Here is a 24,257-nt window from a genome sequence, read left to right on the forward strand (position 1 = left end):
TGGATGGATGGGAGGGAGGGATGGAGGGGGAGATGGATGGATGGATGGATGGATGGATGGATGGATGGATGAGGGGATGGATGGATGGATGGATGATGGATGGATCTTCTGCTAGAAGGGTACACACTGATCTTGGTTCCCCAAAAAGAGAAAGTAGTAGGAAAAAGGGGTTGGCCATCTCCACTTTGACTCAGGAAGGAACACCCTTTGTTCAAATAACAACTTGCTGCTCATTTACAGCCCACTCAAAATGTCCTCTTGATGCCCACTTGGAGCTCCACCTTCTCCCATTCCTGTCCCTTCTCCCACTATGAGGCCATGTCAGTCTGATTGGAGATTAGAAACAGAACCTTGGGGGGAAGGATCATGAGCAAATAGTAGAAAGGCAGCCTCTGCTTGGGGTCCATCTGAGTCCTGACAAGCGGAAGGCAGGCCTCTTCTCAGGGGAGGTGGGTGGAGACCCAGCCTGAGGGCAGGGTCATGATGAGCCCCTGAGCCAAGAGCCGCCATCTAGAAGGAGAAAGACACCTACCTGCATGAACACCCACTCGCTGCCAGGCTCTCGGGGCTCATGCCCCAAGGTGGAGCTCCAGGCCACAGGGGCAGGGAGAAGGGGCCTGGTTTGAAGGAACCCTTGCCTCTTTCCCTCGCTTCTCAGGGAAGGTGCAGCACAGAGCTCATTCACAGAAGACAGACAAGCAGAGCAGGTGCTGTCACTGTTTAAACCCTCATCCTCTCTGGCTAGCCTGGGGACATTGCACACAGAAGCCAAAAGAATAAAAGAAGAAAGGAGGAAGGAAGGACGGAAGGAAGGAAGGAAGGAAGGGAGGAAGGAAGGAAAGAAGGAAGGAAGGAAGGAAGGAAGGAAGGAAGGAAGGAAGGAAGGAAGGAAGGAAGGAAGGAAGGACAGACAGGCATTTCAAGTGAAAGTAGACCTGAGAAGCTGAAGACAGACTGAAGTTTGAGGCCAAGGGCATGGCACATAAGACCTGGAGCCAGGTCAGGGATGCCAGAGGCAGACAAGAGCCAGAGCCAGGCAGGGGCCCGAGGCTGGAGCCCGTGGCCTCCGTCCTCGGTGGGGTCAGAGCTGGAACGGGGCCCAGCCAGCTCGGTTCGCCACCCTGGAGAGGAGCACCTGATGGCTCTCTCACTGCCATACAGAGCGACGCTCGCTCTACCATGTGTGCAGCTTAGCCGGGTGGCCTAGTAGGATGGGCAAGAGCTTGGGCTTCAGTCCAACCTGGGCCGGCCCTGTCACTGCCCCCCTTTCCCCCAGCGCGTGCCCCTAGTGAGTGCTTGGTCAATGCTGCCTGAACGGTGACCCGAATCTCCACTTACACCCGCTTGCAGAGTCATGCTGAACAAGCCATTTGGTGCTCTGGATTCATCTTGGCGACAATCAAACCCAATATGACCAATGCCCCCAGAGAAGTGCAGTAGGGGTGGCCCTGACCTAGCCCCCCAAGAAATGCAATGACAGTAGTCCTGTGGCCAAGCGCTGTCCTAAGCCCTCTGTGTGCTGCTTTATTTTTGGAGGGAGCAGAGACAGGAAGAAATGGGAAGTGGGGATAAAGGATCTACACCGGCTCCAGACTCCAATGTGGATGGTCTGGAGCTCCTCCAGGGTGTCCTCTCTCTGAGCCCAGGACGGGGCTGGTACACAGAAGCCTTCGGCCCCCTGGGAAATGAACTCGTACCTGCCAATACCGTGCACCCTCCCCCCGGTGCCCCTGGGTCTGAGCACGAGTCCTATCAGGATTTTGCAGCTTGTGTCTAGGAAGTCTGAGCAAGGATCCTCCTGAGCCTTGCATGTCCGCTCGGCCTGAAAACTGCTCACCTGGACACATGTCCCTGGTTTCCCCCTGGCCCCGCAGCAAAGTTACAGCTGCCACGGCCCCCAGAGCCTGAGCCAGGCCTTTAGGGGCTGTGTGGGCTGAGAGGCTACAGAGCTCCCCATTATGGGAAAGGCCACTTCTACTTCTCCACCCCCAGGATGTTCCATAAAAGGTCCCAATACAGGAGGGCCCAGAGCGGGGGCCTCACCATGCCCTGACGCAGGTTCCTGCAAGGGAGGTGGCTTGGCCCACTGCAGTCAAAGGTTTGACGTTTGCACCGTGGGGCTGGCTCGCCCACAGGAGCCTTCCGCATGGCCCACCCGACAGTGAGACCACCCGGGAGTGCAGGAGACAAGGGGAGGCAGGCAGGGGCAGCTGCAGGCCAGCCCCGCGGGAGCACTGTGTTCTCTACTGCACCACCTGCCACCTGTCCCCCATCCCAACTGAGGGGTTTCCCTCGCAAGGAAGCTTCCTTTATCCTCTCTCTGTGGTCACCTCCCATGGCCACAGCAGGGTCCAAGTGCCCTCATTTCTCCCTAGGGAGACAGTGACCCCTGGTTGCCTTGTCTCCCAGCCTCAGGCCCTCCCCCTGCCTCCCCCCTGCACACAGTTGTCTCCTTGGAGGCACATCCCTCCCCGTCACATCTCCAGGGGCTACACCCCATCCTTAGGACCCTGGCAGCTGCCCTCTTCTCTGACTGAGCTCCAACACTTCTTGCCTCACACCCCGAGCCTCAGACGCACTGAACTCTCTGCCCCTGCTCTCCTGGGCCTCCGGGTTTGGGGCATAGGCCAGTTTTCCTACGGAGCCTATGCCACAGAATAGAGATGAAACTTGCCCCATTTATTTAGAGTTGGTGAGAATTAAGAGACAGAGCATCTGTGAAATGTCTAACATAGGAACTGGCACATAATAAGTGCATGATGAGTGTTTGTGGAATTAATGAATGCCAGATGAATAGATTTAAATACGTTCTTAGAAGAAGAACAGCAAGGTAAAGATACAGCAAGGTATTTGTACAAAGGATTCTTCTTAGAATATGGTTGTCAGTAGGTAGAAGCCACCCTGGTAAAGGGTGCAGGAGCTCTGGCCCAACATGTCCCATGGGGAAGTGTCCATCTCCAATCAGAACCTGGGGTATGTGCATCTGGGAGATGTTGGGTGGGGGTCCTGGCAAGGCTTGCCTTTCCAAAGCCAAAAATCTATGCAGGAAGTGGGTCCTGAGAAGGGAGATGGGAAAGGTAAGGACACATTTCTGGGAGGTAGAGGACAGAACTTGGCCAGGAGCTCCTGACTGGGGCTCACAAGCTCTTGAGAAACCCGGGTAGGCCCTCCTGGCTGCTGGATCACCAAAGACCAGTTGCACAAAGCCAACTGAGGACCCAGGATGAAAAAAAAAAAAACAACAAAAACAGATTTTTTTTTTTTCAGAGTTAGCACCAGAATCCCTGCAACATCAGTAACCATATTTTGTTTAGGAAAAGACCTTGTGTCAGCAGGAGCAAAGACGACCGGGAAAACTGTTAGGTTGATGTTCATGAAAAAAATAAGGAGAATCTACGTTGGAGTCAAGACCCAGAGAGAGAAAATCGAGGCTGGATAAGGAGGCCACCAGGGAAGAGAGGTTGGAGCCCCAAGGGGAGGGACAGGCAGGGAACATTCTGCAGCAAGAAGGGACTAAGGACCTCACAGGCTGCTTGTGCCACCACAGGCTGGGACCCCACCCCCACCCCCAGGACCCCGACCCCATGTAAGAGAACCGTTGAGCCTTGGATTTGCCAGTGAAGCCAGGAAGGCGCTGCTTTCCCCCCGGGTCAGCACTGAGGGAGGCGCAGGCCTGGCAGGCGCAGGGCGGTGTACTTACGCGAGGCCCCGGAAGCAGGGTAAGCGCCCGGCCACGCAGACTAGAAGCCCCCTGGCCCCTGAGCCATGCCAGGCTCTTCGGGGCTCTTCGGGGCTCTTCGGGGCAGCTACGCCCAGCAGGCTGGTCCCCCCGCACGGGCCACTGCACCTCGGCCCCCGGCCGCCACCTGCCCCGCTCCAAAAGCAGAAACCCGAGAAATGTCTTCACCCAGCAAGTCTTGGGCCCCGCTTTCTCCTCCCTCCATCGCTCATCAAGCCAAGGGACTGACCTCCGACCATGTCCTCAACGGCTCTGGTCATCCAGCAATGTCAGACAAGCAGCCAGCGGAGGGTCCGCCTGGGAGGACACGCTGACGCCCGGCTGTCGCAGCCAGAGAGGTCACTCCGGCGAGGCCTTTGGGCGGACTGCTGCCCGCCTGCCTGTCCCGTGAGGGGCCCTGCTCCCACAGAGTCCGAGGGCCCGGTGTGCACAGTGGGCAGGGTGCAGGTGCACGCTGCATGCCTGGGGCTCCCCGGCCGCCAACTGTGCGCGGCCACGATGGCAGCCAGGCTCGGCCAGAGACCGGGGCGCAACCAGCTCCGACGAAGGCAGCGACGACCCCGCTCCCGTCGCGCCTCAGGACTGACAGTGGCTGCACATTCCATCGGAACATTTAGGGTAAAATTTTTTAAAAAAAGAAGGAAACCAGGGCAAGCGACATGAAGCCCAAGGTAGCTGTGGCGTGGGGTGGCTGTTGCCCAGAGTAAAGGACTATCCTGGCAGGGTGACAAACAACTTGTAGCCAGAGAATAATACAGAAAGCCCTGAAGAACTAGGAATAGCTGGGAAGGGGGAGGTTTGAAATGTTTTAATAGACGGAGCGAGGGAAGAGTGGTCACATCTATCAAGCCGTGCAACCACTTTTAAATGCACAGAGGAGAAATTCCAACCTGAGGGAGCATTTCATACTAGTATGTGGCCTTGGGCCCCACAGCTTAATTCAAGGACCAGGCTCCATGGGGACCAGAAGATACCACTTACATCACGTGCCTGTCCCCCTTGGGGAGCCCGTGTGACTAACTGGGGTGGCAGCATGCCCACGTGTCTGTTACTTGGCTGGCAGCCCCGGAGTCACCGGACTGTGTGGTTCTGAAGACCGAGGGCCTTACAGACGCTCCTCCAAGCAAGGCCGCCCGCACAATCGCAGCCAAGTCTCGAGGTTTTCAGACACCGGGTATCACTTCCATTACTGGCCGAGTCAGACGAGCCCTGGGCCCACTTGTCAGGAAAACAAGAATGACAAACACCCAAATGAGATGGCACTTTGTAGGGGAAAATAAACAACAGCACACTGGCAAGCAAGGCGCTCGGAGCCATGAGAACTCACTGACCGAGGTATTTTCTCCTCCAAGGGGCTTTCTTTGTACTAAGTGGGAACCAGACTGATTTGCTGTGAGACTGCTGGCTTGGCTTTGGGGCACAGAAAGCCCTGACCACAGGCCTAATAGAAGACGATGGAGTTTCTGAGACCAGCTCAGTGGAGAAGCCAAGGGAGAGACGATTCATGATGACCCTCAGGAAGGCTTCTAACCCAGAGTTATTGTCCCAAGAGCAGCTGTCTGCGGGAAGAACTGAAAGATGGACTTGAGAGCTCCATTTCCAAAAGGATTTTCATTAATTCCATCAAGACAAAGTTAATAATCCATGACACAAATGTTTTATTTTTTTCTTGAGTTAGTTGTTCTAAACATGTTAGCGCCTTCTCGATAAATCTCACAGCTAGAGGCTAGTAGAAATTAGTTTGTCTTCTCTAGTGTCATTAAGAAATAAAGACGCAGTGATAGCTACTGAGGAAGCTGGAAGAGAATGGCTTGTAAATGAGATGAATGAGGAGCTGCCCCTGCATGGAGGGGGTGGAGGGGCGGGACGAGGAAGTGATCCCCAGTCCCCTCTCGCCACACCCGCTCCAGGCAGAGGCAGCAAATGCAGACAGATTCCTTTAATAAAGTGCTTTATGTATCGATACATAAAGAGACTTCTAGAAACACTTAAAGTGGTGGGAAGACCTGCACTATTAACAGATCCTCCCCCACAGTCCTCAGGGAGGGTGTGCGAGGAGCGGGGTCTGCAACGGGGGCTAAGCGGTCTCGGGACACGGCCTCCCCCAACAGAGCAGCCCGTGGGGGCGGGGGGGCCGGGGTCAGTAAGTGGTACGAAGCCCTGAGAGGGGCTGGGACGTCCCCAGACAGCGTGCTCAGCAAGACCCAGGCGACCGCGGCGGCCTCTCCACAGAAGCTGAACGCACCGCAGTGCCTCCCGTAGTGACACGGTGAATAGTTCCGTCCTCTCTAGACACCTTCCGTGTGCCCCTGCGTGCAAGGATCGCACGTCTCTAAGGGGCGGGCACGACCCTGCCAGGTTACAGGACAGGAGGCTGGGAACTAGGTGACAAATAAATAATCGTGATTATATACTTCATTAGTAGCTGCAGTTCCAGGGACTTGAACCCGGCGATGTGGCTCTTCTGCTGCGGTTTCTATTGCTTGTTACTGCCCTGCGACGGCTACCCTAACTAGTCCTGACTACCCTAACTAGTCCTGACCCTGCCCTGCTGCGGCTACCCTAACTAGTGTGCTGTGGAAGGGCCCCGCGCTCCTCAGGGAGAAAGAGTACAGACAAGCTGGCAAGGACTGGAGAAGCTGATGCGATGGTGGGGCCAGGTGGGGGCGGGGCGGGAGAGGGATGAGCCGTCAAGGTGAGACGGCCTGGGGAGACCTGCCTGGGAGTGCGATCCTCTTGGGGTCTGGCCACACCGGGAGTGTCAGGGTCCCCCTCCTGTCCCAGGATGTTTCCTTCTTCCTTCCCTAGACATAAGATCCTAGACCGGATGTGATGCTGTGGGGAGTTACGCGGGTACCCAGGCCACTCCGGAGACTCCAACAGTCTGCTCCCCAGGATGTGTGGCCCCGAGGAGGTAACACCAAAGTGTCCTAGGATGGAACGGACACTCGGGAGGCAGATACAGCCCATCTCTGTCCCAAACCCTGGTTTCCACGCCTCATGCCCGGCTCGCTAAAGAAGGGCTGGTGATTTTCAAGTGCCGGGTGGCAAGCTTACCACATGCACAAACTTCTGGGCAATTTTTGCAAACTCCATTAGGAGAAACTTCCTTCTGCTCTGTGTCACCCACCAAGCATCAAAGAACGTTTTTTGGGTTTCCCTTAAGGATTTTATTTATTTGAGAAAGAGAGAGACTGAGAGCTTGCGCGAGTGAGAGGGAGGCAGAGAGAATCTGAGGTGGACTTTGCACTGAGCACAGAGCCCCACTGGGGCTCCACCCCACAGCCGTGTGGTCGTGACCTGAGCCAAAGCCAAGAGTCAGACGCGTAACCAACTGAGCCCCCCGGGGGCCTCCCAATGATGGTTTTCTTATGCACAATATTTTTAACGGAGAAGTGGGTTCTGATCTGCCAATGGCCAGTCTCCAGTGTGCTTCATCCAGAGAGAAAACCACCTCTCTTGATGGGCTCACGACTGCACCTCTTAGTCCCAAGAGAAGGTGACGCGGGTCGCACACAGGGCGGCGTGAGATGCGGGAGAAGCACTGTCTGGGAACACTCACTACCTGTTGCCTTGCAAAGAGCGCAACAGCGGGCCCTGTCCTCTCCACCCGCTGGCCTCTCCCTGCCCAGCCGGGACTCCAGCAGCGTGGGGTCGAGCGAAGCCGCAGCGCTCAGAGATGAGCCAGGACCGGCCCTAGTTGTTGCACGAGAGCTACGTCCACATGATCGCCTTCCTACGGGGATGACCCTGACACAGGTTCAAAGTGATGAGTCCCCATAGGAAAGCTCCATCCCCCATCCTGCCGGGGAACCCGCCACCCACAGAGCAGCCAGCACAGACCCGCAGAGACGGTGATCTCATCTCCTTCCCCCTGAACACGTAACTTTTAAATACAAGAGGCACCCAGTGAGCTAATATGCCCCGTCTGCTGGCAACAGGCATAACTGCCTGCTAATGCTGCTCGGAGGCACTGACCAGCCGACCGGTTTCAATTTCAGCAAATGACAGGGTTCCAGTAATTAAAGTCAGAGGCAACGGCACTCAGCCGACGCTTCTCCCGTCGCCCGCAGCGGGCCAAGGGCACCGGCGAGACCTCCTTCTGGAGGGAGCTCAGGAGGGAAGCACTGACCTGCAGCATCTGGAGGTAGCCTTCCTGGGGGTCACAGAGCAGGGAGGAGATGCGGTGGTTGTTCCTCATGCATTTCTGGTTGTCCTTTGCAGACGGGAAAATCTGCCGGACCACGGTCATCCTGCCCAGGGCGCTGTGCACCAGATCCAGGATCTCCGGGTCGCTGATTTCCTGGGAAGACAACCACACCGATGCTTACCATTGGCTCATGAACTACGTCTGCAGAAGGCCCCCCGGGAGCTACCGAGGGCCACCGGCCCGAAGAGCTGGTGCCAAAGGGGTCAAGGGATGGGGCCCAGGTCACACGGTGCGTCAGTTGGTCATAAATGACACTTGCTAACCCTAAAATCCAAACAGGACTATTCAGCAGCTTTCCTGAAATCCAGAAAAAAAAAAAAAAATGTCTGCAGCCAAACCATTGATGTATTGGCTTCCACAGGGTCAAGCTCAAGAACCATCGAATGCCAGGGTAGACATTGGGGTGGGGAGTAAAAGCTAAGTTTCCTATTGGGAAAAGGAAATTTTCCCAATTTTCTCTCTAGCTGAGAGCAACAATGCTGGTTTTCTCTGACATTGACCAAAATGCAGTGTTTCCCTTAAGCCTTTAATAACTAGATTTGCTGCTTTTTTTTTTTTCAGATCTACATACAAATTCTGAAACTAAATCCACTCATTCATTCATTCATTCATTGCACAGAAACCTACCCAACATCTCCTGTGTGGTTTGTTTTGTTTTTTAAAAAAGATTTTATTTATTTATTAATGAGAAACAGAGAGAAAGAGAGAAAGAGAGAGAGAGAGAGAGACAGAGGCAGAGGGAGGGAGCCTGACGCGGGACTTGATCCCGAGTCTCCAGGATCACGCCCTGGGCTGAAGGCGGCATAAACCCCTGAGCCACACGGGCTGCCTCTGTGTGGTTTGTTTTGTCTCAAGCTCTGCAGACATGGCCTTGAAGGAGTCAGGCCTAATCCCACCCAGGAAAGTTCGAGGCCTTCCTAGATGAAAGGTGCTGAGCACTGCCACGGGAGATCTAGGAGCCAAGGAAACCGAACCATTGTGCTTCCACGTGGACGTGCTTTAAGCTCTCTGCACACGTTACCTCCTTTGGTTCCCACGCTCCAGGAATTCCATGAGGCAAATCCTACCATTGCCCCATTTTCCTGAGCACTCGCAGGCTTGGAAATGGAGGAGGCAGCAGGCCACCGGGAGCTCCCTGCAGGCTGAGGCGGCTTCCACGAGAAGCAGCCCTGAAGCCGAGCCTGGGGACGGGCCCAGCCTGGGGCGCGGGCTTTTGGGGGGCAGGGGGGAGGCCCAGGAAGTTGGGCCCCTCTGACCTGAGGCCCCAGCAGAGAGGGGGAGCCACCCGGGGTGCGGGACGGGCTCCTACACCTGCAGGCTGGGAGGCAGGGCAGCCACCGCCGGGCCTTCCCAACCTGGGGCTGCAAGCTTGCTGTGGGGAGATGCGAGGCGACAGGGAAGTAACAAAACGGCTTCCAGGCCAGGCGCGACACAGGAGTGACAGAAAATCCGGACTAACAGAAATCAAGGGCTTTAGAGGCGGAGCCAGGCCCGGGCTGGCCAGAAGAGGCTCTCATTTGCCAAGCGCATCTACACCGGTGGTTGGCGCCAAGTCAGGGTCACTAGGCCTTAGAATAGGTCGTAAATCCTCCTGCTTGCAGACCACACGGCCCAGCTTAGGGGCAGTGGAGTGGTCCTGAAGGGAGCTGGGACGGCGACCACGGCCGCGGTTCAAGCCGCGGAGGCCACAGCAGAGTGTGCTGTGGCCGCCACCGAGGCCAGGACTGTCCCAGGAGCCTGACGCCCCGGGCCGGCCCGGAGGAGTAGGACACGAAGCCTTGCAGCCCTTTGGGATGACGGCTAGTCCCCAAGGGGGCAGACTCACAGTGATCTCAAAAGAATTAACGTGAATCTGGGTTTGAACCACTAAACTTTGTATTTCAAACAAAAGACTGTTTCAAGGAAGATGGTTTGTTGGATGGGGATCAACAGGCCAGAGGTGGGACAACCGCGAAGTGTTCCCACCGTGGGGCTCCCCAGTGAGCAGGATGCTTGGGCTCTGCTCTCAGCGGCCCTGAGCACACGACAGCGGGTTGAGCGAAATCACCTGTGGCCTGACGGTCGGTAGGGTGGTAGGGAGCAGCGACGACGAAGGCGGTGGCACTCCTTGGACAAGGAATGTAGCGGATTTTATCTCGAAAAACCATGAGGTCAGTTCAATTCCACGCAAGAGGGTTAATCAGAGCCCACGCACTGTGGAGAAGTGGGGGGGTCACCTACCTTTGGTTTTCCTCCCTGACTCCTTAATGGCAGGACCACTAGATATGCTCTCTTGTTAAACCCCTCCCACATTCTCAACGTCCCGGCTGGTCAGCGGACTGCGCACTGCCCACTGCACCCCGCGCAGGACCCCCGGGCTTGCGGAGAGCCTGACTTATGGGCGCATGGTACCTCTCTGGAAAGCACGCCCATCACCTTCCCCAGCAAGCTGCAGCAGAACCTGGGGGGAGAGGCTAAGGGAGCCAAGGGCAGCCACCACGTAAGGGGGTGGGGGGCTGCCCCCAGCTGCTGTGGGCCTTATACTACCCTTCATCCTGCCTGCCCAGAACCCCTTGCAAACCTGGAACAGCTCAACCCAACCCACGAGCTACATTAGTGATGGCGTCTGCAGATCCCGTCTCCTCTGGCCCGGTTCTCCTCCATCACTCGGGGTCACAGCACACACCCCGCCTCCCAGCACACTCCTCCCAGCCTCCCTGCACTTCTGGGTCCATCCTTAATGTCCGTTACAGAGACAGTTGCCCAGAATCTAAGAATCCATGGAAACAATTCCCCTAGATCCCTTGGGGGGAGGGGAGCAACGAAAAGGGTCACCTCTCCTCCGAGGGATGTGTCCTTCCCCTCCAAAAATTGCCACCCGGCATCATCAGTCAATTCCAGTAGCTCTGTGCCGGGCCCTCTCCTGTGCCGTTGGTCCCCCCGGGGTCCCTTCAGTGGCACAGGGCGACCCCCAGGGATCCACCCACTCCCTACTTGCTGCTGTCAGGCACTGCCTCCGGGCTTCACCCCGGGTCAGCCCCAGACTGATGTGAAGACATCCAACCTATGGGCCTCCCCATGGAGCAGCCAATGTCTACAACCCACCTGGGAAACCAGCTCGCCCTTTGCCCCAGTAGAACACGCCTTCCAGACAGTGCTGCTGATGAGCAGCAGAGGAAAGACAATGTGCATACACCGCGTGACCTGCACCCCCCTCACCCAAGTCTGCAAGTCGGCCATGGCAGCAATTACGTGTCCCACCCAGATGCCCACTGGGATGCACGGGCTGGAAATAAATCTTGCTTTTATGACTTTGTAAGCTTCTACTGTGGAGTAGGTCTTAGGCACAAACCTAAGTATGAATCATAAAATGATCAGTGTGCCTTCTGCCCAGCTAAGAAATAAAGTGTATCCTGCCTCTTGGTTGGAAGCCTCCTCCCCAGATGCTCGCCCCTTCCTCCTTGCCAGCGGCTAAATGTCATGCTCCGGCTTACGTGTGTAGCCCCAATAATGTATAACTTTGTCTTACATATATTGTTCAGCTTTGTGCAAGCTGAATCTCTGCATATCCCCCGCCCCCCGCAATTGTGTGTTAACGCAGTGGTTCACAAACTTTGTGGTGTATCTGCATCTCCTCGGGAACTCGATACCCTACAGAGGTCAGCCGTGTCCCACTTTGACAAGCGAAGCCGGTGTTCTCCGTGAGCCCTCTAGATAATCCCAATGCTCGTGAACATCTAAAACCCACTGGTTTACCATTTTTTGTAATCTGTTCACGGTGATGGGTGCAGATTAGCTTACTTGTTTTCACAACTGCACCCTGTATGACTAGGCCGCCATTTATTTACCCTAGTGCTCCTTACCATCGGAACGTGTTTGTTTGCTATTATGAAGCTTCTGCACACGTTCTTCTTGGGCACATGTGTTGGTGCACTGTGTAAGAATTTCTCTAGGGTATACACCTAGAATTAGAATTCCTCAATAGGAGAATGTGGACATGTCCAAATTTCCAAAGTAATTGCACCAATTTATGATCTTGTGTTGTAAAGAGAGCCCCTGCAGCCCTGCTGGTACCTAACATTTTGTCTGTCACCCTGTTGAGTAGGAATTGCATCACTGGATTTTTTTTAATTTATTTATTTATTCATGGGAGACACACAAAGAGAGAGGCAGAGACACAGGCAGAGGGAGAAGCAGGCTCCATGCGGGGAGCCTGATGCAGGACTCAATTCCGGGACTCTAGGACCACACCCTGGGCCGAAGGCAGGCACTAAGCCGCTGAGCCATCCAGGGATCCCCTCATTACTGGATTTTAATTCCACTTCTCTAATTCTTAATATGGTTAAATAGCTTTCATATAACTGAATCATTTGTGTTTCCTCTTGTATTTGTCTTTTTGTCCAGTTTCCATTGGGCTGGGTCTCTTGCATTTAGATTTGTGGGAACGTTTTAAAAAAAAAAATTCTGGGTGATTCTTTGTCACATGTCATAAATATCTTCTCCACTTTCTAGAATGTTTGGTAGAATTGGCCTATAAACTCATCTAACCTGGTGTTCTCTCTTATTACCTGATTAAATTTCCTTTTTTTAATATAGGGATTTTGCTTGTTTCTCCTTCTTTGCCCTAAGTCACTTTTTTCTTCTAAAAATTCAGCCATGTTGTTCAAACTTTCTAGTTGATTGGAATATGTTTTTCACAATGTCTCTCTACTTCTCTCTCTCTGATGCATCTAAAGCTGTGTGAGCTCATCCACTGAGAACAACATGATTTGTGCCCTCTCTCTTACTTTGATGCTAAAAGTTTATTTAATAATTTTTTTTTAATTCACTTGAGAGAGAGGAAAGCAGAGGTGGGGGGCAATGGGAGAGTGAGAGAGAGAATCCCAAGCAGACTTTGCCCAGATCGCAGAGCCCAACACAGGGCTTGATCCCATGACCCCAGGACCACTACCCAAGCCAACATCAAGAGTCAGACACCCAACCAACTGAGCCACCCAAGCACCCCTAAATTCTTTTTAATAAGTAAGTTTTGGCTTAACTGGTACTGTTTTATGAGTTTCCATGGTTTTCTATTTCATTAATTTCTACTCTTCATTGTTTTTCTATTGTCTTTGACTTTATTAAGTAGCTATTTTTCCAACTTTTTAGGTATGAAGCTCAGCGGTGGAATCTTACACCTTTTGTCTTTTCTAGAAAAATAATGAAGACAATCAATCTACACCCAAACCTTGCTTTAGCGGTGTCCCACAGGTTATACATATAAATTGTATCACTCTTTTTAAAATCCTATTTTGATTTATTTTTGACCCATAAGTACTTTACTAGGGATTTTTCAAAAATTTCCTAACACGAGCGTATTCTTCTTAGTATCTTCCTATTGATTTCTAACTTGAATGCACTGTGACCTGAGAATATAGATTGTATAAAGCTAATCCTTTAAAATGTGTTGAGCTTTGCTTTGTGGCTTATCATGTGGTCAGTGTGCCTGAATGTTTCATGTGCGTTAACTGTCCCATTGCTGTAGGTTTCAGTGGCCTACTTTTAGGTCCGTTAGCTTAGGAATTAGTCTATTTCTGTCTGAATTCAGCCTATATTTTCAAAAATTAAAAAAAACATATTTTCAGTGTTTTATTAGGTACATATACATGGAAAACTATAATGCCTTCCTGGATTGAGTCTTTTACCATTATTTAGATAACCTCCTTAGTTCTAGTAACTCCTCCTGCCTCCTCGTGTATTGTATCCAATATTAACACAGCGACACCACTTTTATTTTGGTTACTAGCTGCTTGCTCTAACTTCTTCTGCCTCTTTGCGATTCCATCTTTCTCTGTCTCACACTTTAGTTGGAGTCTATTAGAAGCAAAATATACTACGTGTTTTTACATTCATCTTTGACTTTTTAGTAGAAATCTTAATCTATTTATATTGGACTATGATTACTTACATTTACTTTGACTTCTATCCTATTATTCATATTACACATCTTCCTATTTCTTTTTTTTCTCCTTCTTCACTCCCCCATGGAATGACTATTCTTCCTATTTTCATTATTTTACCCTCTTTCAGAAGTTAGGCTCTCCACATTATTCTTTTCTTGGCTATCTTAGATATTTCAAAATGCATACTAAATAAGGCATGAAGTCAATCAGTATTCTTACTCTCTCCTCCAACATTTATTTCTAATCACCATCATCCCAACTAATGTGATAATAATATCCAGTATTTTAATTCTATCTTTCTGTGGGCCCTTCCTATTACATATAACTCCCATTTCTTTATACAGTCAGTAGCTTTCCATTTAACCGATATTTATCAATGCATTTGTTAGGCATTCTTTTCTGAACTCAAATCTGACAGAAGTACTTCTGACGTACATCATTTAGAATTTCCTTTAATGTCATTTTGTGAGTCATACACTCAGTTTTCTATGCTGGAAAGTGTCTTTTTTTAAGTCTTACTCTTGAAAGATAAAAGTCTAAATTGACTCCTACTTGCTCTTAGCACACTGAATTTACTATGACATTGGCTCCCGGCTTCCATTTCTGTTCGCTACGTCAACTTCCTCTGGCGGCAGTAACAAATCATCACAGGCTGGGCGGCTTAGGACAGAACTGCACTCCGCCACAGTTCTGAAGGCCGGAAGCCTGATGTCCCTCACTAGGCTGGAACCCGACTTTGGCAGGGATGCGCAGCTTCCAGAGGCTCTAGGGGAGATGCTCCTGCCTCTCACAGCTTCTGGTGAATGCCAGCACATCTTGGCTTATCATCACATCACTCTAATCTCTTCCTCTGCGGCATATTCCTCCTCTTCTCTTAAATCTCCCTTTGCTTCCTTTCACAAGGACACTTGAAATTGCATTTCAAGCGCCCACCCAGATAACCCAAGATAATCTCTCCATCTCATTAACTTAATCACTTCTGCAAAATCTCTTCTGCTATATAAGGTAACACAGTGTCCAGGGATTAGGCCCTAGATATCTTTGTGCACCATTATCCAGCCTACTAACTCCAGATATTAGGAATCCGTTTAACTGCCATTTCTTTGAAGGAGACCTGTGTTTTCTCCCTGGATGCTCTCTAGATTTTTCTTTGTCTTTGGTATTCTGTGGTATCAGGCCAATGAGGTCTCTAGGTATGCAGCTTTTATTTTTATCCTGTGGCCTCCTAGATCTGGGGTTTGGTTTCCTTCAGTAATTTCAGAGAATTCTAGACCATACTACCCTTTCATATTATTTCTTCCCCATCATCTCCTATTTCCTCCTAGAAATCCAATATTCTCATCTCTCTTCCATGTGCTTTCATCTCCCTTTCATAGTCTCCATCTCTTTATATCTCTGGGCTGCCTTCTATATAACCTCTCCACATTTTCCTATTCACCAATTCTTTATATATGTATCCACTTTGATAGTTAATTAATCCTTTAAATTTTTTAACTTCAGTGATTAGGTTTTTAATTGCCTGAAGGCATTTATTTCTCAATTCCACTTCAATTTTAAATGGCTTTTATTTTTTGCTTATATTTTCCAGCATCTCTTTATTCTTTTAACATATATAAGCATATTTATTTAATAGTTTATGTCAGATCATTTTAAAATCTACAGTTCATTTCAGATCTGATTAAACCGTCCCCACCCCCACCGGCCCCCTAGTTCTCACTCATGGTGGTTTCCTTCCTTCCTTCCTCCCTCCCTCCCTCCCTCCCTCCCTCCCTCCTTTCCTCCCTCCCTCCCTCCCTCTATTCTTTCTTTCTTTTTCTTTCCTTCCTTCCCTTTCTTGTGTGTATAATCTTATTTCCCTCAAAACTTCCTTATGAATTCCTTGAAATCTGACTCAAATTTGCATTACTTCAGGAAATATTTATGCTCGCTCCTACAGCCTACCTAGGAGCACTACCAATCTATAACCCCAGACATTAATATTAAACTTTCCTCTGAGCTTCATTAGGCACCACAGTTGGTATGACTTGGGTCACAAACCTGCATTGGGCTCATCAATTCTCGAGAAAATTTACCCCTTCCATGCAACTCCAAGACTAAGACAGAACATTTTCCATGCTATTCTCTTCTGCACAGTGAGTTCATTTCTAGTTAACCTTTATATCGAGGATCTGAGTTTCCAGCTTTATAATAAAATCTCTCACTAAGCCCCACATCTGATTGGTTCTTACATTGATTTCATGTGTTCCATGCCCCACACAGACAGAAGAACAAAAGCTCAAAGTTCCCACAGTTTGGGCAATAGATTCAAGGCAAAAACTAAATCTGAAGCTCCTGTATTTCCCAAAGTTTCAGTATTCACTTTATATTTGGCCTCTGTGGACATTACTTTTGACTGCTAAGTGATCCATTTAAAAATATTTTTAAAGAATATTCTACCCAGATTTTCTAGGTCTCCTTCTGGGAGTGTCATTCAGGCTAATTATTCTTCCATAAAGACATACCACTAATCCTTTTATATGGAATTTTCTTTCTTTAGCATATGCCCCACTCTTTTCCTGGGACACACACCCACCTCCCAAACTCCTCTTATGTGTTGGCTGTTTGACTAAACTTTAGTGATTGTGCTACAATTTCTATTTGCTTTATTTTACTGCCTTTCCCTAAGTTCACTGTCATTAATGTTAGAAGGAAAGCTATCTCTGAGGGGCCCAAGAGAAGACAATCTTCTCCATTTGGTCAAATCCCAATTGCATTCTTCAATTAATTATCTCCCAGTTGTGTTTCCAAAAAGGTAAATATTCTACAGGTTCCAAATTATTTTGTCTGTTGCTCCAGGACTATCTCCCCTAAAATATTCTGTTACCTTGCAATCCTACAATCTAATAGCTACCCACCCCCCCATAAATCCTTTCTCATCAATACTGCTCACTCAAAAGACCATCTCTGTGAAAGATGATGGTGTCTTGGACTAGGGTTGTTGCAAATGGATCATCTTTAGATAGCTGAAATGCAGAACCTACAGCACAGGTTGACTGATGAGATTGGAACAGAGTGATGGCAAAGTACCACTGAATCCTTTTTCAATGTAAGAAATGCTTGTAGTTTGATAACAAAAATATTGTAACAACTAAAACAAGTAGAGAAGAAAACAGGGATAGAATTCCCAGGAAATATCCATTCTTCTAGACATCGGGATGGGGCGAGGGTGGGGGGAGACTCTTATGCCTTGCAGCATACTAAAAGGAAGATTTCTATGAAAAGAACCAAACATGAGATGGAATAATAAAAATACCCACTCCCTCTAATTTTGTACTGAACACATGCACTTAGACCATGTTCATTTTGAGTCAAATAAATTATCAGGAAACCTCTACAAATTTCCCTGTACACACAACTAAGACTAAAGAAAAATCAGAAAAGTTCTAAAGAAAAGCGAATCCTCACATCCTTTCAGGTGTTATTTAATCCACTGGTTGAAAGCAAAACTGTCCTTCTTAAAGAGCACAACATGGAACAGAATAAGACCTGATTACCTCCATTCAGAGGCCATGTGTGTCTTCAGCCAGGGTCTCTGGCTGGCTTCAGGGGGGCTCACCATTAAAAAAAAAAAAATGTTAAGTATACAAGTATGTGTGCCTTTTCCTGTGGAGAAAGCCCATGAGCTCTATTTGATTTTCAAAGAAGCCTTTGACCCCAAAAAGCTAGCAAACAACTGATATTGAAGCTAGTAACAATTTTGAAAGTTCTCCTTATTGCTAACTACGAGAAGAATGAAAACAATGAGGACAACAACAACAGGATAATTGAGAGACACAAGAGTCTTCATGTCTATCCGACTCAGCTGCTTCTTCCTCACTTCCACTTGGGCCTCCTAGGTGACAATGAGATTTATGTGAGGAACTACTGTGCAGCTACGAAAATCACTGAATACACCTACAGTACTACGACATCACCACCTGCAGCATGTGGATACTAGAGGCAAGGAAAACAGACAAGAAAGGAAGGAAAGGCGGAGCAAGTTGCAGAATGACACCTCAAATGCAGGACTTTTATAGTAGAGATACGCACAACAGTAAAAACAGATGTGAAGGACATACGTCAGCTTCAGGAGAGTGGTGGACACTGTGGAAACAGAGCGGGCCAGCAAATAGATTTGCTGCCTACCTGCCTGCCAGCCTTATCCCTCCTCTTCTATGCTGGCATAACCCAGTGTGAACAGATGCCCTTCCCTCCACGTTGGGATTTGAAGTGGCAGGAAAAGACCTCTGGACTCAGAACCGTGGGGCATCTTGCTTGGTCTGAGCCAAGTGGTCCGACCACTCTAGGGACTTCTAGGAGAAGGTTCATGACTCCATCTCTGTTTGTTGAGGTATGAAGGGGTTCTCCTTGAGGGATTCTGAGAAGGTCTGCTCAATCCTAAGATGACCACCACGAAAACATAGCACCTTTCATGCCTCTGGAGGCTTGAGTCATGGGAAATTCCCCGTGATGGCAGGCTGAGCATACTGAACACAGCAGACAGCCCAGGGATCCCCAGGGAGACTAGTTAGCCGCTGAATCACCCTGCCCTGTGATCTCCCGACCTACCTCCAGGCCTTCGCTAAGGTGAGATGATACGCCCTCAGATCACTGATGGAAATCGGATTCATATTTTACTGTTACTTGTAGTAAAAAACAACCTGACTGACACAGAATTTAATGGGACTTAATGTAAGTGGGTACAGAGCAGACTTCAATTATATCTGAAATGGTCAGCTTCTTAAAAATTGAGATCTCAATTACGGCAAAATTTGAACAGTGGACACGTGAGTGTTCATAATACCATTCCCTGTATCTTTTACGCCTCTTGGAAATTTTTGTTTAAAACAGAGACACTCACTGCAGAAGTCTTACTCCATGTCTGTTTGAGCAGCATAGAGGATAAATTTTCATAATGAGGAGAAATCTTCAAAACAGCAATTAAAATGGAAAGGATCTCCTTTTTCTAAATATATACTTGGGCAAATCTGATGCAAAACGCATGCACAAATAAGTTCCTGTCTGATCTTTAACACTTCAGTAAAATGTCTGAACCTTCTGATATCAGGGGGAAATATTATTAAACATTTATATAGGGCTCTAAACTTATATAGTGCTGTGTAATCACAGTATTAGTCATTTCCTTTTATTCTTTAGAAGGACCTAGATCTATCAAACATCTGTGTGATACCAGCATTATTCCATCTCTGGAGGAATAATAAAGTTTATTTGCCTCCTAACAACCATGGTGCCAGTAATCTAAAGTTGATGATAGTAAGGAAACTCCACAGACAAAGCTGGCTTGAGAGAAGCTGAGAAAAAATAAGGAAGATTCAATAAAGTCATGATGGAAGATTTCCTCCCATTGAAGCCAACAGGCTTTTTAGAATATCTGCTGCACTCAGATCCCTACGGAGTGCTTACGGCAAGGTGAGCTAGGGCTCTGCGGAGACCAGGACATCCTGGTGAGGAAGAGAGGGTGGGAGGAAGCTGCCAAAGCTTGGTGCTGGTCACAGCTCCAGGACACAGAAGGTGGCAGGAGGGCACTTTCTGAGTGGTGGTTCAGACGGACAGAGATGCCCTTTCTCATTCATCATCCCCTGAAAACTCATGGAGTCTGCATGAGTTTCCCTATTTTACACAAGATGTAGAAAATTGCCATAGAAGAAGCCCTTGCTCCCCAGCGTGTGGTCCATGCACCAAGAGAATCAGCATCATCTCTGAGTTTCTTAAAAAATGCAGAGCTCAGGCTTTCTCCTGGACCTAGCTAACCGAGGTCTGCACTTCGACTCCTAGGCAGGCTCAACTTTAGGAAGCGCTGGTCTGAGATACTAGGCAGTGAGGTGAAGGGAGGAGAGGATCTGGAGTCCAACGGGTTTGCGTTCCAGTCCTGGCTTCTCCTCTTCCTGGCTGTATGGCTTGGACAAGGCACTTGATTCCTCTGAGTGTCAGCTGTCGAAGGGTAACAGCGCTCCCCGGGGCTCTGACTTAATTCGGTGACTCTAATACAACGGGATTCAGCATGTCTAGTGGAGAGCTTCGCAGTGAGCACGCTTGATCCTTCTAACTCAGAAGCTGAAGCTCTCCGTACAACCTTTGAAGTCCAGCAAAACAGCTGTCACAGCACAGCCCTGGGGAAGCCAGAGCAGCCCCCCTCCTGCCCTTTGCCACCCCAAGGCCCCTGCAGCCCCATGCAAACCCCTAAGGGGGCTCCCGAGCATCTCAGTCCGCACGTGGTTGTTCCCCGTTCCTCATCTCCAAGAGGCCCTGCTTTCACTTGACTCCCCGCCAAGACATCAAATCAGGCCTCCACCATCCTGTCATTAAATCAAATGGCCCATTATTCGAGATTTGTATGGCTTCTTTTATTTGTGTAAGTGACACAAATGGGTTCTGCTCACAGTAAAGCCAGTGTGTGTCGCCTGCCCTTTTTACCCAGGGCTGCCCAGAGGACAGGAGGCAGAGCTGTCCCCAATTCTTCCTCCTCCCTCACAGCCCATTCCCCTGAGTGGTCCCGTCAGACCAGCTAGCAGTGAGCCGCTGGCTCTGTTTCCTAAAGACCTACACCTGGCCAGGGCCATAGGGTGAAACACATGTCCCCTCAGGCTTCCTGTGCAATCCTGGGAAACGCCTCCACAGGAGAATCTGCTATCTTGTCCAAAAATGTCCTCTGGGTTTTGCATGTTTAGTGTCCTGTTTATTCCATTTTATTTAATTGAGTTTTTATTTCACCACATTGTGTTCTATTATATTTGACCATGAGCACAAGGTGGACATCTGCCCTCCAATGAGCTAGGGGACCCACACATGTCCCCAGCATTTACGAGAGACAGTCGGTAAAGCTCCTCTGGCTGTGAGTTATTTATGGATGACGGCTGAGCTGGAGTGGGCTGTCTGTGAGATTTACACCCCGTTCTCTCCTCTCCTCTCTTTCATGTCTCTTCCTTTCACTTTCTCCTTTCCCATTTTCACCCCTCTCCCCGCCCCCGTGGATCTCACTCTTCCTTCCTCCCTCTTTTCCCTGCCCCCATCTTTTTAGGCCTTCCTGTTCCCTGTGGCCTGGTAAGTTCTGCATTCCCACCACCTCATGTCACTCCCCTCTGCTCAGGTAGTTTCCCTTAATTCCAAGGCACTCAGAACCTCTAAGGCAGGGCACAGCAATTCCCAGAAGTTGTTCAGTGATTGCTAACCTGACCCTCCCTTCTTCAGATGTGATATTCCTGAAATATGCTCTAAGTTGGACCTGAAATGTATTCTTCGCAGGTGTGGGCCTGAGTATTAAAAGCACTAATAACTGTAAGCACAAGTTAAACATAGCTTTGTCTGCCATTCGGAGGGAAGGGCCATAGAGTAGTGTCTACACAGTTTAACAGCTCAGGGCAGAGTCTGAGTAAGACTTGTCCAGGTAATAAGGCTCTACAGTCATAGTAAAAAAAGTGGCCCTTCATGCAACCTCATGGTCCCAGTAGAACACTACATAATTCACCTGGAAAGGGGGTCTGAAGAACTGAGTAAGGTAACTTGATTTACTCAGACCCAATATCTGTAAGGATCCTCTGGCCCTTTCTTGTATACCCACAACCCTGATTCAGACGTGGGGGCACTGCAAATTCTGTGTTCCCTGCAGAACCAGAAGGGAACTGAAGGGGCTGATCATTGCTCCATATATGCTGGACTTGGAACCAAGCACAGCTCCTTGAGGGTGAGGGGTGTGTCTCTCATATTCTCTGGTCTCTAGTATCGAGCACCAGGCCTAGGAAATACTTATGAAGAAAGAAAGAGAAGGAGAAAAGAGTGAAGGAGGAAAAGAGACAAGAAAAGAGGGACGGAGAGAGAAATGGAGCAAAGGGGAGAAGGAGTTCTTTGGAATTTCACACACTAAAAAGGTAAACCTCAAAAATTTTAGTATCTGAGACTCTGACCTAAAGTAATTCTACAACATAAAGCCAATGCTCTTCATTCTGCTGTTCAATTTTCAAAAGCTGATCAGGGTTTCAATTTTCAGCTCACTCCCAGGCAGATATTCAAACAGAAAAATAAATATAATAGTGGCTGATCCTTCATGGCACTCATTTGCTTGCTTGCTACTAACCACTTTAATTATTTTGTTTGCAATACCCATTTGTTTGTCTCAGGAGAATATTTAAATCTGCTTTTATTTGTGCACAACTATCCCTACTACTAGGAAAATGAGACCTTATGTTTCACATTAATACTTCATGGTTTTTTAATCCCCAAGGAATTGGCAGAAAATTATAATTTTTAATGGCATTATAATTTAAAATCCTGAAATATTACTTAAAAATTTTTTCAAATAGGATATGAAAATAAAATTGTGTGACCCAGGACCCTGAAGTGGATGGCTCTGAAGTTTACAGCCCCATGTTTACCACATCAAGCTCTTGCATCTGAACTGGATCCAGTTGTGTAGAACCAAGTATAAAGATCTGAGAATAGAAATTCAGAAGAACAGAAGATAGAGAGCATGTTAGTCAATGTATAAATCTGACCATGATGGACTGAACTAACCATTTACCTTTCACTATTATTTATATTCCCCAAATGAATGAGAAGCATATAATGTTTGTCCTTCTCCGACTGACTTACTTCACTCAGCATGATACCCTCCAGTTCCATCCACGTTGAAGCAAATGGTGGGTATTTGTCATTTCTAATAGCTGAGGAATATTCCATTGTATACATAAACCACATCTTCTTTATCCATTCATCTTTCGTTGGACTGTTGGGGATTTACCCCAAAGATACAAATGCAATGAAACGCCGGGACACCTGCACCCCAATGTTTATAGCAGCAATGGCCACGATAGCCAAATTGTGGAAGGAGCTTCGGTGTCTAACCATTTACCTTAAATAAAAAAATAAAACATATGAAAGGGCAGTTTTCAGGTATCAGACAACAGGCATAGCTGAAAGTGACACCACCCCAAAAAACAAATGAAGTGAGCGTGAACTTAATGCTCACAGACTTTCCAGGTTGCAGCAGAGGAAGAGGAAACCTAGGTGGAGCCTAATGGCCTCCAAGAGTTGAAGAGAGAGTTTGGGTTTTGAGGAGGCCAACAGTTGCAATTCATAAGGCAGAATGATGGAGAAAAAAGAGCTACACAAAAACAAAACAAAAAAAAATGCCCTCCAGAAATCTATTGAAAGTTCCCTTTGAGTCTTTAGCTGCATATTGATTAGTGCAAGTGAGTGAGATAACTACCAGAGTCTAAGGAAAGGACCACCTAGAAGGATCAGGGCTTAATCATCCTCAATAATGGGTCAGGTTAGCAACAGACTAAAACTGTTTTTGACCTAACAAAGCTTCTGAGCAAGCTCAAAAAATCAAAATGTTCCGAAGTAACATAACTCTGTTCAAGGGGAGAAAGGTAGGGGGATAAGTAGTTAAAGGAAGGAAAGCATCAAGCACTCGGCCATGTAAAATTCAGTGTCTGGCATCTAATCTAAAATTACCAGGCATGCAAAGACACAGGAAAATGCTCTTCTATTATGAGAAGAAGAATCAATCAATTGAAACAGGCCCAGAAATAATACAGCCGGCAGAACTAGTAGAACAGGACATTAAAACAGATATTATAAATAGTATAAACACACACCATATGTTCAAGAATGTAGAGCAAAGTATGTACATGATAGGGAGAAAAAGAAAAGACGCAAATTGAATTTCTACAAATAAAATATGCAATGTCTGTGATGAAAATTACTCTAGATAAAATCAACAGCAGATTTGAGGAAAAATAAATGAACCTGAAAGTATCAAAACAAAAAGTCCCAAAATGAATCACAGAGGGGGAAAAAAAATAAAAGACTGGGAAAAAAACAACAGAGCATTAGTCATTAGTGCACAGGGGAACAATTCAAGCAACCTAATAAACATGTCGTTTAAGTCCATGAAAGAGAAGAGAGAAAGGGAAGGACAGAAAAAATATTGGAAGAAATAATGGTCAAACAATTTCTAAATTTGATGACAACCACACCCAACCACACAATCAGAAAAAGAAAAATCTTTTTTTCTTTTTTTTTATTACTGAGGTATAATTAACATATTATATAAGTTTCAGATGTATGATGTAATGATTTGATGGTCTAATTTTTAAGATTCTGACAGAAAGTGGTAAATGCTGGTAGACTTTGTACAACAGGGATTTCCTTGGGTGAAGACCATTGTCTGCCAAAACCACCTACAGCTGGTATTTTCTGACGTATTACAGAAAAAGGTACACACCTTGCTGGCATCTTCTCTCAGATGTGAGAAGGCAACAAACATAGCAGTGAAGCTAAAGAAGTTAAAGTGAGTCAAGAAGGCTTAGAAAAAGAAAAATCTTAAAAGCAACCAGAAGATAAAGAT

The 24,257-nt window shown here is 48.2% G+C and overlaps 1 protein-coding gene across 3 annotated transcripts in view; it reads right to left on the reverse strand.

Annotated features, from left to right (window-relative positions):
* GRID1 (glutamate ionotropic receptor delta type subunit 1) overlaps positions 1-24,257 on the reverse strand; it is a 639,335-nt gene that overhangs the window by 206,573 nt on the left and 408,505 nt on the right. For 2 of the 3 annotated variants that reach the window (XM_038534515.1, XM_038534517.1), the window contains 2 exons: positions 22,279-22,335; positions 7,872-8,042 (listed from right to left, as the gene is read on the reverse strand). In XM_038534515.1, coding sequence (XP_038390443.1) covers positions 7,872-8,042; positions 22,279-22,335 — 228 coding nt within the window. The remainder of the gene's footprint in view (positions 1-7,871; positions 8,043-22,278; positions 22,336-24,257) is intronic. The other variant, XM_038534516.1, reaches the window with a different exon arrangement.

This window comes from Canis lupus, chromosome 4 (genome assembly GCF_011100685.1).
Source record: "Canis lupus familiaris isolate Mischka breed German Shepherd chromosome 4, alternate assembly UU_Cfam_GSD_1.0, whole genome shotgun sequence".
Lineage (NCBI taxonomy): Eukaryota > Metazoa > Chordata > Mammalia > Carnivora > Canidae > Canis > Canis lupus.